The 18,938-nt window shown below is 42.0% G+C and overlaps 2 protein-coding genes across 2 annotated transcripts; both read left to right on the plus strand.

Moving 5' to 3' along the window:
- Positions 1-379: 379 nt before the first annotated feature.
- On the plus strand, positions 380-7,452 carry LOC148684030 (vomeronasal type-2 receptor 26-like). The gene is made up of 4 exons (XM_088655524.1): positions 380-1,234; positions 2,631-2,858; positions 5,805-5,931; positions 6,551-7,452. Exons 1-4 carry the CDS (start codon positions 398-400, stop codon positions 7,450-7,452), a joined length of 2,094 nt encoding a protein of 697 aa, XP_088511650.1. The 5' UTR covers positions 380-397.
- A 4,561-nt stretch (positions 7,453-12,013) lies between these two features.
- LOC148684031 (vomeronasal type-2 receptor 26-like) lies at positions 12,014-15,715 on the plus strand. The gene is made up of 4 exons (XM_088655655.1): positions 12,014-12,868; positions 13,312-13,539; positions 13,832-13,958; positions 14,814-15,715. The coding sequence occupies exons 1-4, from the start codon at positions 12,032-12,034 to the stop codon at positions 15,713-15,715; spliced, it is 2,094 nt and encodes a 697-aa protein (XP_088511781.1). The 5' UTR covers positions 12,014-12,031.
- The last annotated feature ends 3,223 nt before the right edge of the window (positions 15,716-18,938 follow it).

The following is an 18,938-nucleotide window of genomic DNA, read 5'->3' on the forward strand; positions in this document are numbered from 1 at the left end:
CAGAGGGGCTTCCAACAAAATATTAAAATAAACTAGTCCGACAAACGTTTAAAACTTCCCTACACAGTAAAATAGAAACAATGACAATGCCCTGCTCTAGTCATCAAAGTGTTCAACAGATTTATAAATAAAACAGACACAGGGTCCCTCTCCAGTCATGAAATCAAATATTTAAAACCACAAATGGGAGATGATCCCAGTTTCCAGCCCATCTGCATGTTTGTCTTTTGTATATTTGAGAGAGAGGCACACAAACCCTGAAACATTGGCAAAGGGCATATTTGACTAACAGGGTTCACCACATAATGATTACAAATACTTAGAAAGAACTCTACTTTGTTTCTCCCCCCCCCCCCCTCCATTTACCTTGTAGCTCATTTATGGCTCTGCTCCAGTGATGAATGATAAAAGCCCAGGGCTTCCCTTCTACCAGATGGCAGCCCCAGAAGCCCTTCAGTATGAGGGAATTCTCTCTTTGCTTCTACATTTCAGGTGGACGTGGATTGGAGTCATTGCAACAGACAATGACAATGGAGAAAGATTTGTGCAAACTATTTCCCCAATGTTTATGAAAAGGGGTGTCTGCTTTGCATTCATAGAGAGAATCCCTGATTTCAGTTTTATATCTGAAATGTATGGCTTGCTAGAACAGGCAGCCAATATAGAAGATAAATTGTTTAGCAGCAAAACTAACATAGTGGTGACCTCTGGAGAGTCTTATTCCATGACAAATTTTATATGGCTTCCATACCTATCAAAACATGACGACCCGGCCAACAATGTAAAAAGTAAAGTATGGATAACAACAGCCCAGGTTGAGTTCACTTCATTTGTCTTTCAAAGGACCTGGGATACAGGAATATTCAATGGCGCTATATCCTTTGAAATTCACTTCAGAAACCCACCAAGATTTCATCATTATGTTGTGCACAGAAAACCTTCCACCACAGAAGGGGACGGTTTTATCAGGGACTTCTGGCAACAGGCCTTTGAATGTGTATTCCCAGATATCACTTTAGACAAGGTGGAAGGAAATATTTGCACAGGAGAAGAGAAGCTGGAGAACCTTCCTGGATCATTTTTTGAAATGAGCATGACAGGCCACAGTTACAGCATCCACAGTGCTGTGTACGCCATGGCCCATGCTTTACATGCCATGTCCACATCCAGGCACAGGCACAGAGGAATGGTGCACGGAGGGAGAGGGAAGAATCCGAATCCACAGTTTTGGCAGGTAAAGGTTGTACATGCTCAAGACAGCTCTGTTGCTTCCCCATAATCAGAGTTGTACCCAATATTGGGGGAGGGGGGGAGTGCATGACATCACAGTTGACCTATCATTCCCCCCCCCCCAACATCTTACCTTCATGAAAGGGATAAACTTGGGTGAAGATGCTTCATTCTGGGTAGTTGGGGATGTGCTTGGTGTGATCAAAGCATGTGCCTGGGTAGAGCTAGGCTTGGCACGATTCTTGCCACTGGCTCCTCCTGCCCCAGAGCCCTTAGGCTTCTGGCCCTTCTTGCAATTCTTCTGCAGGTGGCCTCCTTTCCCACACTTCCAGCAATTTCACTCCTCCAAGGCTGCATTTTGTGATTAGTGCAAATCACACGATCTGCCTGAGAGCAAGCGTGAGAACCGGATATAGCCCTATCTGTATGCATTATGTGATGTATTTTCACTTTTGCCTCTTCTCTCTTGGAGCTGGATGAGAGAGAGCACTCTGATTTCTTTGTGTAATATAGTGTAAATAAATATGTCACTGGAGCACCCTGGAGAAGAAGGGGATGCCTTTTCCAGAGCTATGCTCACCAGAGGATGCTTGGAGAAACAGGAGGGGGGGCTGCTGATAGCCCAGAAAACTCTCCCTACAGTCTTTGCTCTGGCACATCCTTTTGAGGATCATGGTTGTATTTTGGATATTTTATATGGCACTGGGCACCCCCACACACACACACACACTCTGTTGAATACGCATGCGTTCACAAAATTCTGTCATCTTAATTTTCCTCTCAAAGTTCAAACATTTGGGCAGAATCCAGAATTGAATCTATAGTTCTGCTGACAGAGGAGAACACACAGCTATGGTTGTATGCTAGATTATTCCCCACATATCAGTCCTGCTTGCAAATCTAGAGGATGTAATGGCAGTATACCAAATAAAGAAAGGGAAATGATGGTTGTGTCCTATTTTGAGTGGATTCTGCCCTGTATTTGAGGAGAAAGCATTTGGAGCAGAGAATCTTTGCAGCCCAATGAGATGCCGCTGCATGTACAGATAGGAAGCAGTGGTCATAGTCAATAGAGAGGTTCAGCATTCTCTCTAAGCCCATATCCACCAAATCCGTCCTCAGAGCAGGTGGCTGCACAACACTGCGTTTCATGGAGAGGGAGAAAGAAAAATATGGGAAAGGGAGTGTGGGGAAGAAGGGCTATAAGAAAGACTGAGAGAAAGGCATGTTTGTGAAAGATAATGGGTTGGCTCTCTCCATGCTTGGACCTGACTCCACTCAGTTGCCTAAATCACCACCCACCATTTGCTGCATTCTCTGCACACAGGAAAAAAGGTTGCTCAGCCTTGTATTAGACTGTAGCCTTTTCTAAACACCTGCCTTTTCTGTTTTCAATCTAGCTCCATCACCTTCTGAGAAGTATCTCATTTAACAATACAGCAGGAGATGTGGTCTTCATCAACCAGAATGGAGAGGCAGCATCAAGCTTGGATATTGTCAATTGGATCGTATTCGCCAACCAAAGTTTACAAAGAGTGAGAGTTGGGAGGATAGATCCACAAGCTCCTCCAGACCAAAAATTAACCATTGATGAAGATGCCATAACATGGCACAGTTGGTTTAACCAGGTAGGGCCACATTGTTATCTGATTCAGAAGAAATTCAATATAGCTTAAGCCATTATTATCCACCTGCCTGTCTAATACTGGCTTTTGAACTGCAATTTACTGATTTGTGGATGGCCAAAGCAGGATCACCGACTTGAATCAAATATTGAGGGGGGTCAGGTAAGCCCCACCACTGCTTCTATGTACCTTATGCCTCTAGCTTGACTGCTCCCTCTGTCTTCTCTCAGGGCGCTTAAGACGGCCCTGAATAAATCTCTATATTTTGGCCAACTAGTTTCCATATTTAACCTCTTACGTGCCTTGGCCTCCAAAGGTGAAATCCATTTAGGTGTTTTTCTTTCTAAAAGATCTTTGTACCTGATCCAAACACATCAGCATTTTCCAACATGAACCAGTCTTTCATCCAGCAAAAGGCTGCTGCTTCATAATAAATCTTCAAATCAGGCAGGGAAAAGCCTCCTCTTTGTTTATCATCAGTAAGTATCTTGTATTTAATTCTCGGCTTTTTCCCTTGCCATATATATTTTGAAATCGCCTTTTGCCATTCTTTAAAACATTCAATCTTATCAATTATTGGTATAGACTGAAACAAAAACAACATCTTTGGCAATACATTCATCTTAACAGTTGCGATACGGCTCAACAAAGACAATTTTAGGTTTGTCCAGGTTTCTAAGTCATTCTTAACTTCATTCCACAATTTAACATAGTTATCCTTAAACAGATTCAAGTTCTTAGCTGTCATGTTAACACCAAGGTATTTCACTTTCTTAACAAATGACAAAACAGTAAGTTCTTGTAATGTTTCTCTTTCCTTAGAGTCTAAATTTTTATCTAGCACTTTGGTTTTAGTCTTATTCAGTTTAAAACCTGCCACACTTCCGAATTCATGAATTACATCCAGTGCCTTAAGGGCACTGGATTCACCATCTTCATTTTAAATGCAAAATTAATTACTTTAACAAAAATCATTGAAAATGGTAGAGGAAAGGGCCTGGACTAATGAGCTGTATGAGATTACCATGGTACCACACTGGGAATCCCAGGCTTAAAGGTTTGGATAAAGCACTTTATGAATAAATAAGCCAATTCACCATGTGTATCCCTAGAACAGTGTTCCCTGTGGAACACGCACCCTACAGATGTCATGGAGATAAAAGACCTACACAACTTTAAGACATAGCTGCCAAGTTATCCCTTTTTTTCAGGGATTTTCCATTATGCTGAATAGGCTTCCTCGCGAGAAAAGGGAAAACTTGGCAGCTATGCTTTAAGAAGACATCTGAAAGCAGCCCGTCAGGAATGAAGGCAAATATTTCATTAAGAAGGTTACAAAACAGAAGAACCATTTTACTATAAAATACAGTTAAACAAGTCTAACAGTGTAAACTCACCTGGGGTTATCTGATTGCAAACCAAAATAGTGAAAGCTAGGTTGTCTCACCCTAATCCCAACCCTTCACAAACCACACCACAAGCTTCATCCATACAAATGTGGTTTTTGCATCACACAATCTTCATCTGAATGTAGGTTCAGAATACTGGGCCCAAGTCAAATACCAGTTTTTCTATGAAGAGGCCTGGGTACAGAAGGGCATGTTTTCTTTCAGCCAATTATGGCGTTGGCATACATTTCCCCTGCACTAGAGGGTGTATTTCTGAAAGACCAATTAGCTATCCAGTGGATTTCTTATATCAAACAGTGCACAAAGGAGGACAGTTGGACTCTGGTAGACTGCAACCAGAATCATAAGTATATAAAGAAAACTAGTGTGAAATAAACAAAAAAAAATGGATTTCTTTATAAATATTAAATACTGGTTCTTAACTGAGTGGAAGACGATGCATGAATTGATAGGCCCCAAAATTTTGCCTTTCTTGTGAGAAAAGTGGAGAAATGAAGTGGTTGCGGAAATGAGGAAACAAGTAAAGACAGACAGCAGCAGATGCAGGAGACCACTAGGTTCTAAGTGGGCCAGTGGAAGAGGTGGAAGCAGAAGAAGTGGTGAAGATAGAGAAAGTGAAGGAGGGAGGCTGAGAGGAAAGATGTGAAGAGCAAGAGACAGAGCATTAGGAATAGATACATCAGTCTTCAAAAAATAGTTACCTTAAATTATGTATTCCAAAATATATTTTCCCCTTAACATGCTGAGTGTCGTATATCTTGGATACCTTCATTCCAATTCATGTATTTGTCCAGATTTTGTCATTTTATTTTACATTTTTGTATAAGAATTCATAAAGAATACATTCCTCAAAAATTCCTTATTTTGAACCCTTCCCCAGAAAGCATCTGATGGGTCCAAGAATATGTGTAGCCACCAGCACCAAAATAAATTCTCGAGATGTCTACCTAGTGGACAACATACTCAAAATTAACAGTTATAACAAGTTTAACAGGGACACTAGAGTAACTTCAAAGTGTACCTGCACACCCCATAAAAATACTGTAGAGGAGATATCACATCACTTCAAACATTACTCCTACTCAAAAGAAAAGTAGCAATTGCTCTTGGTATAGGCATTCTATGTCAGTTTAGAAACATAGAGAAGAGCCTTAGAACAGGGGTCTCCAAACTAAGGCCCGGGGGCCAGATGCGGCCCAATCGCATTCTCAATCCGGCCCATGGACGGTCCGGGAATCAGCATGTTTTTACATGAGTGGAATGTGTCCTTTTATTTAAAATGCATCTCTGGGTTATTTGCGGGGCCTGCCTGGTGTTTTTACATGAGTAGAATGTATCCTTTTATTTAAAATGCATCTCTGGTTATTTGTGGGGCATAGGAATTCGTTCATTCCCCATCCCCAAAATATAGTCCGGCCCCCCACAAAGTCTGAGGGAAAAAGCCTGCTGAAAAAGTTTGCTGACTCCTGCCTTAGAACCTGAAACATTCTGAACTCATTATTCTCTTGATGATTCTTCTGCTCTTCCATTTATGGAATAGACTCAGCCTCTTTCTGTCTGTACTGAGAGATGTCTTCCAGGATCAAGCAAGAAAGTGAAGGAGGGACAGCCACCTTGCTGCTACGATTGCATCCCATGTGCAGAGGGGGAAATTGCAAACCAGGATGGTAAGGGAAAGAATGAGATTAAATGGATCCATTTGATTGAAAGGTGTAAGGATGGCTGAGGTTAAGTTTCAAAAGAAGACATAAGCTATTGTGTGTGTGTCCCTGCCTCTTGGTGGTCATTGTCCTTCAGATATTGGTGGTAGTAGTAGTTGTAACAATAATTTATATGCTGCCTATCTGAATGGGTTGCCCCAACAATTCTGAGCAGCTTCCTACAAACTAAAACATCAACCACAGTAAAACTTCAAACAGGCTGAACAATAGGGGTATACAGGGTCAATATTTAGAGAGATAGTTGGAATATGTTAAATTAGTGAGAATAACAATGCATTGAGAATAGCCAGGTGGTATGTGGTACAAATAATATCCAGAGGGGCGCTTGTCCATCCTTCCGACTTACACAAGCTGCACCCAAGCTAGTGTGATGATACACTCAAATATCATGAGGAGGAATGGCCCTGGCTGTGTCACTTATAGGACCACATCGCTCTCAATGACATGAGACAGTACTGGACATATGTTTTAATTTGAGCTGAGCTCTTTTCTTTTCAGACAGAAAATAAACTTTTCAGCAAGCTGGCATGAAAGGAACTAAAGACCATATCCTTATTTTTTCCAGATATGAATGACTGTTATAAATGCCCAGACAAAGAATATCCAAGCAAGAACCGGGATGCATGTCTACCCAAGGATATAAGCTTCTTGTCATATGAAGAACCTTTGGGCTTCTGTTTAGCCTGTTTCTCTCTTTCCCTTTCCTTGATCACAGCTCTTGTACTAGGTATATTTATAAAACACCACAACACACCCATTGTCATTGCAAACAACCGAAACCTCACCTATGCTCTCCTCATCTCTCTTCTGCTCTGCTTCCCTTGTGCATTGCTCTTCATTGGCCGACCAGAGAAGGTGACCTGCCTCCTCCGACAAACAGCTTTTGGTATCATCTTCTCAACCGCTGTTTCTTGTGTCCTTGCAAAAACCTTCACAGTGGTTTTGGCCTTCATGGCTACAAAACCAGAATCCAGGATGAGGAAATGGGTGGGGAAGGGACTAGGTCACTCCATTCTCCTTTCCTGCTCCATGATTCAAGCAGGGATATGTACTGTGTGGCTGGCAACCTCTCCCCCATATCCAGATGTGGACATGCACTCAGTGACAGAAGAAATCATACTAGAATGTAACGAGGGCAATGTGGCCATGTTTTACTGTGTCCTCGTCTACATGAGCTTCCTGGCAACTGTAAGTTTTGCGGTGGCTTTTCTCGCCAGGAAGCTACCAGACAGTTTCAACGAAGCCAAGTTCATCACCTTCAGCATGTTGGTCTTCTGCAGTGTTTGGCTGTCCTTTATTCCTTCCTATCTGAGCACCAAGGGAAAATATATGGTAGCTGTGGAGATCTTCACCATCTTAGCCTCCGGTGGGGGATTGCTGGGTTTCATATTTTCCCCCAAATGTTATATTATCGTACTGAGGCCTGACCTGAATAACAGGGAACAGCTAATAAGGAAGAAAAATTAAAGAAATAATAAACCAGCTCTTTGATATATTTTGGGTTTTTCTCTGTGTGTACAGTAGAATATTTGGAAATATATGTTCAGTTGCTTCCTTATATAATTATCTATGGACTCCAAATTTCCATACTTGAAAATTCATTTGTAAAAAAAGACTTACTTTTATTTGCTTTGAAGAAAAGAATCATACCTTTACACATACATTATTCTCTTGTAGCGTGTGGTGACAAGAAGACTCAGCGCAATTTTTGTTAAAATATATGCAAGTAAACCTTTATCTGGCCTTAATTCTCAGAGATCAAACTTGTCTCACAGCTTTCAGCATAATAGGATCCGTGAAACTGTACTATTGCAGGCCATGGAATATTCTAGTACCCATTTATGAATTATTGTTCTGTACTGCTAACAGTTAGATTTCACCATCAACCTATCCATACCCAAGATTGTAGAAATGTAAGATGACCCTGTTGAATCAGGTCAATGGCCCATCTCATCCAGCAGCCTGTACTCACACTGACCAACCAGATGCCTGTGGTAAACCTTCAAGCCGTACCCAAGAGCAAATGCACCGTCTCCACCATTGTTTCCTATAGCACTGAGTTCCATAGTTTATCAATGTACTGTGAGGTTACATACGCTTCATTGAATTAGGTTCCCCTCCCCCCAAAATTTTGTCTGAATCATGTCACTTTGGAGAAATTCGGTGACCTAGATAAGGAAATGTGAATGAATTATGTCCTGGTCCTTGGAAAAGATGGCAAGAAAGAACCATTCAGACCTCACTGCGCCACACATTTGACAGATGGGGAGTCACAATTGAAAAGTTTTATTTCACCAACACATGTGATGGATCAGAACACTCTATTCTTAATACATATATTATTATATATGTGGCAAGTACAGTGGTACCTCAGGTTACATACGCTTCAGGTTACATACTCCACTAACCCAGAAATAGTACCTCAGGTTAAGAACTTTGCTTCAGGATGAGAACAGAAATTGTGCTCCGGCAGTGTAGCAGAAGCCGGAGGCCCCATTAGCTAAAGTGGTGTCTCAGGTTAAGAACAGTTTCTGGTTAAGAACAGACCTCCAGAACGAATTAAGTTCTTAACCCGAGGTACCACTGTATATAGTTGGATATTCCACTGACTGTTGGCATCCTTCAGCAAATGTTTGATGAGCAGATAAAATTGATTAGATCTAACCATAGCTGCCAAGTTTTCCCTTTTCTCGCGAGGAAGCCTATTCATCATAAGGGAAAATCCCTTTTAAAAAGGGATAACTTGGCAGCTATGGATCTAACCATGATGAATGGAGAATGCAAGTAAACCAGAGTAAGCCCCATTAAACCCAGAGTAAGCGGCCATTACACTCATGTGACGTGGCTGGTGTGAATCCAGGATCACTCAGCCAACTTCCAGGACACTGGCTACACCATGCTACATTTTGGAGTCTCCATTGACTACAAGGTCTTCTATTATGAGCTTCTAAGTTCTCATTTCACCCATGCACCGCTGGTCTATTATTATCTAATGAAAGGGAAATTTTAAAAAAAACAGTTCTGAATATTTTCTTCAGCAATTATCTTCGGCAATTCCACAGGAAGTCCCGAGCACTAGATGAATAACTACACTCCTACTTAGTTATTAACAGGGCTATAATTAATCTGCTGCTCCTCAAAAATCCCTGTGTATTTGCTCTGGCCACTGGCAACATAGCACAATGAATACAACAACTTCACCAGAATTATTAAATAGTGTCTGGGATCAGCAAGTCTGCTTTTGGATACTCCCGGATTGTGTGCTTTCAGGAAATTAATCTACCATTTAAATGAGACAATTTTTATCTTAGAGAAATCTATTCTAGTATTGCCATAAAAATCATGCTTTCTGCATAAAACAAGCAGTTGCCCTTGGATTAAGGATGGTGGCTTTACTGTTCTTGCTGCTGGAACTGATTTCTTACAAAGTATGTCAGGCTCACATAGCAAAGTGCTGGCTCCAAGATCCACACCGTCCACTTCACACGTATTATCAGCCAGGAGAGTTTCTCATTGGTGGCATTTTTTCCCTTGGTGGCTTCTTCACCTCTCCAGCAACATTCACTGAGGAACCCCCACCAGCACTGCCTGATGAGCTTGTGTAAGAACTAAACCACTTGTGTAAGAACTAAACCACTCACTTATTACAGCAGTGGAATGATCCACTGGCTAGCCACCCAGTGGCTCTTCATATGTCAACAATGTGATGCCGCAGCAAGAAAGGCTAGGCTGCATCAACAGAAGTATACTGTCCTGATCAAAGGAAGTAATACTACTGCTCTATTCTGCCTTGCTCAGACCACACCTGAAATACTGTATCCAGTATTGAATGCAGCAATATAAGAAGGAGATTAGCAAGCGGAAAAATGTTCAGAGGAGGGTGACAAAGATGATCAAGGGTCTGGAAACCAAGCCTTATGCAGAATGGTTGAGGAAGTTTGGCATGCATAGCTATAAAATATAGGAGACAGAGGGGAAGTATGATAACCATTCTAAAATATCTCAAGGGCTGTCTCAATGGAGCAAGCTGGGTTTCTCCTGCTCCAGGAGGAAGGACTAGAACCAGTGGATTCCAGCTACCTGAAAGGAGTTTCTAACAAATCACTAGGAAGAACTTTCAGGTTATAATTGTTCAATAGTAGAACGGACTTAGAGTTAACCTCACTGAACTCAATATGATTAACTGCTGTGTTGGTGTGTAAAAGGATATAACTGTTGAAGTTCCTGCTGATACCGTTTGCAACTCTCATTCTAGGGTGGTGCCTAAGTTTTACCAGCACATTGTGGCATTGACATTTGCAGTTAAGGAGATCAACGAAGACCCTCACATCTTACCCAATATCACCTTGGGCTTTCACTTATATGACAGCTATAACAATGCAAGGCGCACATATCTTGCCACACTGCTGCTTTTATCCATGGTGGAGAAATTTGCCCCTAACTATATATGTGATGTTGAAAATAATCTGACTGGGGTCATTGGTGGACTGGATTCTGAAATCTCCTTTTATGTGGCAACTCTTTTGGATATCTATAAGATTCCGCAGGTAAGACATTTATGTACAATACTTCTATTAGCTTGCATAGAGGAAGAGGCAGGATCCTCAGCATAAGTTCAGGGTGAAGATGAAATTGGAAGGAGAACCATGTACACCACCTTGAGACCCTTGGAAAATAAAGGTGGTACATGATTATAATATAAACAAGGTAAAGGTAAAGGGACCTCTGACCATTAGGTCCACTCGTGACCGACTCTGGGGTTGCAGTGCTTATCTCGCCTTATTGGCCAAGGGAGCCGGCGTACAGCTTCCAGGTCATGTGGCCAGCATGACAAAGCCGCTTCTGGCGAACAAGAGCAGCACAAGGAAATGCCGTTTACCTTCCCGCTGGAGCGGTACCTATTTATCTACTTGCACTTTGACGTGCTTTTGAACTGCTAGGTTGGCAGGAGCTGGGACCGAGGAATGGGAGCTCACCCCATCGCAGGTATTCAAACCGCTGACCTTCTGATGGCAAGCCCTAGGCTCTGTGGTTTAACCCACAGCGCCACCCGCTTCCCTATAATATAAACAAACAAGCCTGAATAAGGGGGAAAGGGTGCAATACCAGAAAAAATATATCACTCCCCCCAGTCTTAGAAACAAATCCAGAAATCTGATATCCCAAAGGCCACTGATGGGAGAGTGGGCTTCTCCCTCACCAGCTGTTTTTGGTTGTGCAGCTTTTTCTGTTCAGTGAGGAGGGTATCTGAATTGAATTGTTGTGGAAAGGGGGAAATTTCTTAAAGGGTAAAAGCTGACAGGTAGGGCCAGAACCGTAACTATTCCTCTTTACGGCACCACACTGTGGATTTATGGCAAATGGCAGATGCCATCCAATTCTGCAGGAGAACAGTAAGAGTAGTTAGCAGCTGACTCACAAATGAAATAAATGTTCATAAATAATGTCTGAGAAGAATAAGCACAGTTTTGCTGTGTGATGGGGCATGTGCGTCATGAAGAAGAGAGACGAAGCTCCAGAGAAGAAATGTGTATCTGACCCAAGTTGCAATTCTGACAAAGCCAGATAATGTCTAGGTAATCTTCTGTTTGGGGAATGGTATGTTCTTCCATTCAGTTTTATCCATTGTACAAGAGCCTGCCAAATCTTGCAATGACACAAAAAAAGTTTCTTGTTTTTTAAATGTAAAATAGACGTAACATCCTACTCTAGTGTTGAAGCATTAACAATATATATATATATATATATATATATATATATATATATATATATATATATTATAAAACAGACACAATGCCCCTCTGCAGTCATCAAAGCAAAGTTTTAAAAACCATAAATGGGAGAAGATTCCAGTTTTCACCCCATCTGCATGTGTGTCTTTTGAATATCTGAGAGAGAGGCACACAAACCCCGAAATATTGGCAAAAGGGCATATTTGACTAACAGGGTTCACCACATAATGATTATGAATACTTTGAAAGAGCTCTACTTTGTCTCTTCTCTTCCTCCATTTCCTCTTTAGCTCATTTACGGCTCTGCTCCAGTGATGAATGATAAAAGCCCAGGGCTTCCCTTCTACCAGATGGCAGCCCCAGAAGCCCTTCAGTATAAGGGAATTCTCTCTTTGCTTCTGCATTTCAGGTGGACGTGGATTGGAGTCATTGCTACGGACAATGAAAACGGAGAAAGATTTGTGCAAACCATTTCCTCAATGTTTACCAAAAGTGGTGTCTGCATTGCACTCCTACAAAGAATCCCCGATCTTAGTTTTAGTTCTGAAATGTTTGACTTGCTACGACAGGGGGAAATTATAAACCATAAAATCTTTAGCAGCAAAGCTAATGTAATGGTAGCCCAAGGAAAATCTTATTCCATGGCAACTTTTAGATGGCTTACATACCTATCAGAACATGACGACATGACAAACAATGTGAAAAGTAAAGTATGGATAACAACGGCTCTGGTTGAGTTCACTTCATTTGTCAATCAAAGGAATTGGGATTCAGGAATATTCAACGGTGCTATAACCCTTGAAATTCATTTCAAAAACCCACCAGGATTTCATCAGTATGTTGTGCACAGAAAACCTTCCACCACAGATGGGGATGGTTTTATCAGGGAATTCTGGCAACAGGCCTTTGGATGTGTATTCCCAGAAATCACTTCATACAAGGTGGAGGGGAATGTTTGCACCAGAGAAGAGAAGCTGGAGAGCCTTCCTGGATCATTTTTTGAAATGAGCATGACAGGCCACAGTTACAGCATCCACAGTGCTGTCTACGCTTTGGCCCATGCTTTACATGCCATGTCCACATCCAGACTCAGGCATAGAGGAATGGTGTACGGAGGGGGAGAGAAGAATCAGGATCCACAGTTTTGGCAGGTAATAGGTTGAACATGCTCAACAGGAAGAGACCTGTGATTCCCTCACAAAGTATGGGTTTTCAAAATGTTGTCAGCTCGTTCAATCCTCTCAAAGAAGAAAAAGCATTTTTAAGAGAGATGTTTGGAGACCACTGAGATGTCACTGCATTTACAGATAACAAGCAGTGGTAATGGCCAATAGAGATATTCAGCATTCTCTCTATCCCATATACACCAAATCCTCCCTCAGAGCAGGTGGTCGCATACCATTGTTTTGTCTCCTGGGATGAACAGGAAGGGAGGAAAAGAAGTGTGGGGCAGTGGAGAGAAAGAACAGCTGTAAAAAAAATGGGGAAAGGGAGAGAGAATTGCTGTAGGTCCTGCCCCAGGAAAAAGATACCTTAGTCATGTATTAGAACTGCAGCCATTTCCAAACAAGTGCCTTTTCTGTTTTCAATCTAGCTCCATCACTTTCTGAGAAGTATCTCATTTAACAATACTGCCGGAGATGTGGTCTTCATCAACCAGAATGGGAAGGTGGAATCTAGCTTAGATATCATCAATTGGATTATATTCTCCAACCAAAGTTTCAACAGAGTGAATGTTGGGAGTATAGATCCGCAGGCTCCACCAAACCAATCATTCATCCTTGATGAAGATGCCATAACATGGCACAGTTGGTTTAATCAGGTAGGACCGCATTGTTAGATAACAAACTTCAGAGTGTACATTAATTGGCAGGGCAATCTATGCAGAACAGATAGGGCACTGCTATGTAAGCACAACACCTGCACATCCTAGAACAATAGAGGGAATACAACATCACTTCAAATATTATTACTGCTACTATATATATATATAGCTATTCTACATATTGCTGAAATGCTGGGTCAGCTTAGTAACATAGAGAACGGCCCAAGAACAATATGTCCAAACTCATTATTCACTTGATTAACCTTCTGGTCTTCCATTTATGGATTAGACTCAGCCGCTTTCTGTCTGTACTGAGAGATGTCTTCCAGGATCAAGCAAGAAAGTGAAGGAGGGACAGCCACCTTGCTGCTACAATTGCATCCCATGTGCGGAGGGGAAGATTGCAAACCAGGATGGTAGAAGAAATAGATCCAGTCTCAGCACTAATAATTGAAAGGTGTTGTAAGGATGACTGAAGTTAAGTTTCAAAAGAGATAACCTACTGTGTGAGACAGATTCTGCCTCTTTGTGATCATTGTCTTTCAGATAGTGAAAATATGCCAATAAAATGAGAATGACAATGCATGGAGGGTAGTTGGATGGCATGTGGTTCAAATAATACATCAAGGGTGGCCTTGTCACTCCTTCTGAATTACACAGGCTACACCCAGGCTAGTGTGAATAAACATTCAGGTGTCAATGGCCCTGGCTGTGGCACTTACAGGACCACATAGCTCTGAACCAATTAAATTCAACATTACCAGTTTGCAGGGGCCCAGACAGTACTAATCATGTATTTTGATTTAAGGTAAAGGTAAAGGGGCCCCTGACCATCAGGTCCAGTCGTGTCCGACTCTGGGATTGCACACTCATTTCGCTCTATAAGCCGAGGGAGCAGGCGTTTGTCCGCAGACAGCTTCCGGCACATGTGGCCAGCATGACAAAGCTGCTTCTGACGAACCAGAGCAGCACACAGAAACGCCGTTCACCTTCCCGCTAGAGCGGTCCCTATTTATCTACTTGCACTTTGATGTGCCTTCGAACTGCTAGGTAGGCAGGAGGTGGGACCGAGCAACGGGAGCTCAACCCGTTGCAGGGATTCGAAGCGCCGACCTTCTGATCAGCAAGCCCTAGACTCTGTGATTTAACCCACTGTGCCACCTGGTTCCCTTATTTTGATTTAAACAGAGTTCTTTTCTTATCAGACAGAAAGGAAACATTTCAGCAAACTGATATGATATGAGCTTATTTCTTTATTCCCCCCCCCCCAGATATGAATGACTGTAAGAAATGCCCAGACAAAGACTATCCAAGCAAGAACCGGGATGCATGTCTACCCAAGGATATAAGCTTCTTGTCATATGAAGAACCTTTGGGCTTCTGTTTAGCCTGTTTCTCTCTTTCCCTTTCCTTGATCACAGCTCTTGTACTAGGTATATTTATAAAACACCACGACACACCCATTGTCATTGCAAACAACCGAAACCTCACCTACGCTCTCCTCATCTCTCTCCTGCTTTGCTTCCTTTGTGCATTGCTCTTCATTGGCCGACCAGAGAAGGTGACCTGCCTCCTCCGACAAACAGCTTTTGGCATCATCTTCTCAACCGCTGTTTCTTGTGTCCTGGCAAAAACTTTCACAGTGGTTTTGGCCTTTATGGCTACAAAACCAGAATCCAGGATAAGGAATTGGGTGGGGAAAGGACTAGGCCATTCCATTCTCATTTCCTGCTCCATGATTCAAGCAGGGATATGTACTGTGTGGCTGGCAACCTCTCCCCCATACCCAGATGTGGATATGTACTCAATGACAGAAGTAATTATACTAGAATGTAATGAGGGGTCTGTGAAAATGTTTTACTGTGTCCTCGTCTACATGAGCTTCCTGGCAACTGTAAGTTTTGCTGTGGCTTTTCTCGCCAGGAAGTTACCAGACAGTTTCAACGAAGCCAAGTTCATCACCTTCAGCATGTTGGTCTTCTGCAGTGTTTGGCTGTCTTTTATTCCTTCCTATCTGAGCACCAAGGGAAAATATATGGTAGCTGTGGAGATCTTCTCCATCTTAGCCTCCGGTGTTGGGTTGCTGGGCTGCATCTTTGCCCCCAAGTGTTACATAATCATTCTGAGGCCAGAGCTGAACAACAGGGAACAGTTAATGAGGAGGAAAAATTAAAGAAATGAGAAACCTGTCCTTTGATGTATTTCATGATTTCCTCTGTGTGTACAGTAGAATATTTTGAAATATATGCTCAACCCTTCCTTTTATAATTTTTTTTAACTCCAAATTTCCATAGTTGAAAATTCCTTTGTAAAATTCACTTATTTCCATGGAAGAATTCAATCATACATTTACACATGCATTATTCTCTTGTACCTCTGTTCTGACAGAGCTATTCTTATCAAAATATGTTGTTGTTTAGTCGTTTAGCCATTGTTTCCTATAGCACTGAGTTCCATAGTTTATCAATGTACTGTGAGGTTATATATTCCTTATTGAATTAGGTTCTCCTTTCCCCCCCCCCTCCATGATTTTGTCTGACTCATGTCACTTTGGAGAAATTCAGTGACCTAGATAAGGAAATGTGAATGAATTAGATCCTGGTCCTTGGAAAAGATGGCAAGAAAGAACCGTTCAAACCTGACTGTGCCACACATTTGACAGATGGCGAGTCACAATTGAAAAGTTTTATTTCACCAACACATGTGATGGATCAGAACACTCTATTCTTAAGACATATACTTATTATATATGTGGCAAGTACAGTGGTACCTCAGGTTACATACGCTTCAGGTTACATACTCCACTAACCCAGAAATAGTACCTCAGGTTAAGAACTTTGCTTCAGGATAAGAACAGAAATTGTGCTCCGGCGGCGCGGCAGAAGCCGGAGGCCCCATTAGCTAAAGGGCGTCTCAGGTTAAGAACAGTTTCTGGTTAAGAACAGACCTCCGGAACGAATTAAGTTCTTAACCCGAGGTACCTCTGTATATAGTTGGATATTCCACTGACTGTTGGCATCCTTCAGCAAATGTTTGATGAGCAGATAAAATTGATTAGAACTAACCATGATGAATGGAGAATGCAGGTAAACCAGAGCAAGCCCCATTAACCTTAAAACATTTATTTCTGAGGAGACACCTTTACTCTTCTACAGCAAGCTACCTGTGCTTGCTAATGATTGTCGGTAAGATTATGGCCCCCTTGCAGGAGGTTCAAGTATTCAAGTGTAGACAAAAATGGAAGGAGGTAGAAATTATTATTATTATTATTATTATTATTATTATTATTATTATTATTATTATTTCAATATTTATAACCCCAGCCATTTTGGGTGCCTTACAGCAGATATAAAAACACAGCAAAAGATATTATTTCTTTTGTTGTTATCTGCTTTCAATCCCCCTAGAGCAGGGATGGGAAGCCTATAGCCCTCCAGATATTGCTTGACTACAGCCCTCATCATTGCTGACCAAAATCAAATCAAATCAAATACTTTATTACGGCCATAGGCCCATATCCATTGCTGACCATTTTCCATACTGGCTTGGATTGGAGGTTTTGGAATCCATCAATATCTGGAGTGGCACACATCCCCAACCCCTGCCCTAGTGGAAGTGAAGCAGAATACATAATTAAGAAATAAAAATGCTGAAATTTGCGGAAGAAGCCAGAGACATTAGCATTGCTGAATGAAGTTGGACACTGAATTAAAATCTACCAAAAGGCTGAAACATCAGGCTCAGCAATTTTGGGAATCCTGACCACCCTCATCTGGGTGTGGATGAAGTGTGGGGTCTGAGAGATTTCAAGAAGCCTCTCTCTCCCTAAGGTGTTAGCTCACAGAGGCTGACAGAATCAAGAGAGATTTTCCACAAGGCTCTTTAACAGGAGTCATACAGGGCAGGGGGCACCAACCCAACCTTTTCAGAATTAGAGGGGCATTTACCCCTAGGCGTGTGGGCAAACATGCATTCCCAGGCCACTGGGGAAGGAGGCTGAGAGCAAGGGGACACAACTGCCATCCCCCAGAACAGCAATGAGCGGCCATTGAACTCATGTCACATGGCTGGTGTGAATCCAGGTTCACTCAGCCAACTTCCAAGACGCTGGCTACACCATGCTACATTTTGGAGTCTCCATTGACTACAAGGTCTTCTATTATGAGCTTCTAAGTTCTCATTTCACCCATGCACCGCTGGTCTATTATTATCTAAAGAAAGGGAAATTAAAATAACAGTTCTGAATATTTTCTTCAGCAATTATCTTCGGCAATTCCACAAGAAATCCCGAGCACTAGATGAATAACTACACTCCTACTTAGTTATTAACAGGGCTATAATTAATCTGCTGCTCCTCAAAAATCCCTGTGTATTTTCTTGGCCACTGGCAACATAACACAAAGGATACTACAACTTAACCAGAATTATTTAAATAGTGTCTGGGATCAGCAAGTCTGCTTTTGGATACTCCCAGATTGTGTCCTCTCAGGAAATTAAACCACTGTTTAAATGAGACAATTTTTTATCTTGGAGAAACCTATTCTAGTATTGCCATAAATATCATGGTTTCTGCATAAAACAAGAAGTAGCCCTCATATTAAAGATGGTAGTTTTAGTGTTCTGGCTGCTGGAACTGATTTCTTACGAAGTATGTCAGGCTCATATAGCAAAATGCAGGCTCCAAGATCCACACCGTCCACTTCACACGTATTATCAGCCAGGAGAGTTCCTCATTGGTGGCATTGTTTCCCATGGTGGCTTCTTCACCTCTCCAGCAACATTCACTGAGGAACCCCCACCAGCACTGCCTGAAGAGCTTGTGTAAGAACTACACTACTCACTTATTACAGCAGTGGAATGATCCACTGGCTAGCCACCCCCAGTGGCTTTTCATATGTCAACAATGCATAGCTGCCAAGTTTTCCCTTTTCTCACGAGGAAGCCTATTCAGCATAAGAGAATTTCCCTTAAAAAAAGGGAGAACTTGGCAGCTATGCAACAATGTGATGCCGCAGCAAGAAAAGCTAATGCTATGCTAGGCTGCATCAACAGAAGTATAGTGGCCTGATCAAAGGAAGTAATAGTACTGCTCTATTCTGCCTTGCTCAGACCACACCTGTATCCAGTATTGATTACAGCAATATAAGAAGGAGATTAGCAAGCGGAAAAATGTTCAGAGGAGGGTGACAAAGATGATCAAGGGTCTGGAAACCAAGCCTTATGCAGAATGGTTGAGGAAGTTTGGCATGCTTAGCTATAAAATATAGGAGACAGAGGGGAGGTATGATAACCATTCTAAAATATCTCAAGGGCTGTTTGCAACTCTCATTCTAGGGTGCTGCCTAAGGATTACCAGCACATTGTGGCCTTGGCATTTGCAGTCAAGGAGATCAACG

This window comes from Zootoca vivipara, chromosome 12 (assembly GCF_965207765.1).
Source record: "Zootoca vivipara chromosome 12, rZooViv2.hap1.1, whole genome shotgun sequence".
Classification (NCBI taxonomy): Eukaryota; Metazoa; Chordata; class Lepidosauria; order Squamata; family Lacertidae; genus Zootoca; species Zootoca vivipara.

Coding starts and splice junctions, on each gene's coding strand:
- LOC148684030 (XM_088655524.1), top strand. CDS start 398: ATGAATGATAAAAGCCCAGGGCTTCCCTTCTACCAGATGGCAGCCCCA. Junction 1,235..2,630: donor CGAATCCACAGTTTTGGCAG/GTAAAGGTTGTA, acceptor TTTTCAATCTAG/CTCCATCACCTTCTGAGAAG. Junction 5,932..6,550: donor GGAAATTGCAAACCAGGATG/GTAAGGGAAAGA, acceptor TATTTTTTCCAG/ATATGAATGACTGTTATAAA.
- LOC148684031 (XM_088655655.1), top strand. CDS start 12,032: ATGAATGATAAAAGCCCAGGGCTTCCCTTCTACCAGATGGCAGCCCCA. Junction 13,540..13,831: donor GGCACAGTTGGTTTAATCAG/GTAGGACCGCAT, acceptor TTTATGGATTAG/ACTCAGCCGCTTTCTGTCTG. Junction 13,959..14,813: donor GAAGATTGCAAACCAGGATG/GTAGAAGAAATA, acceptor CCCCCCCCCCAG/ATATGAATGACTGTAAGAAA.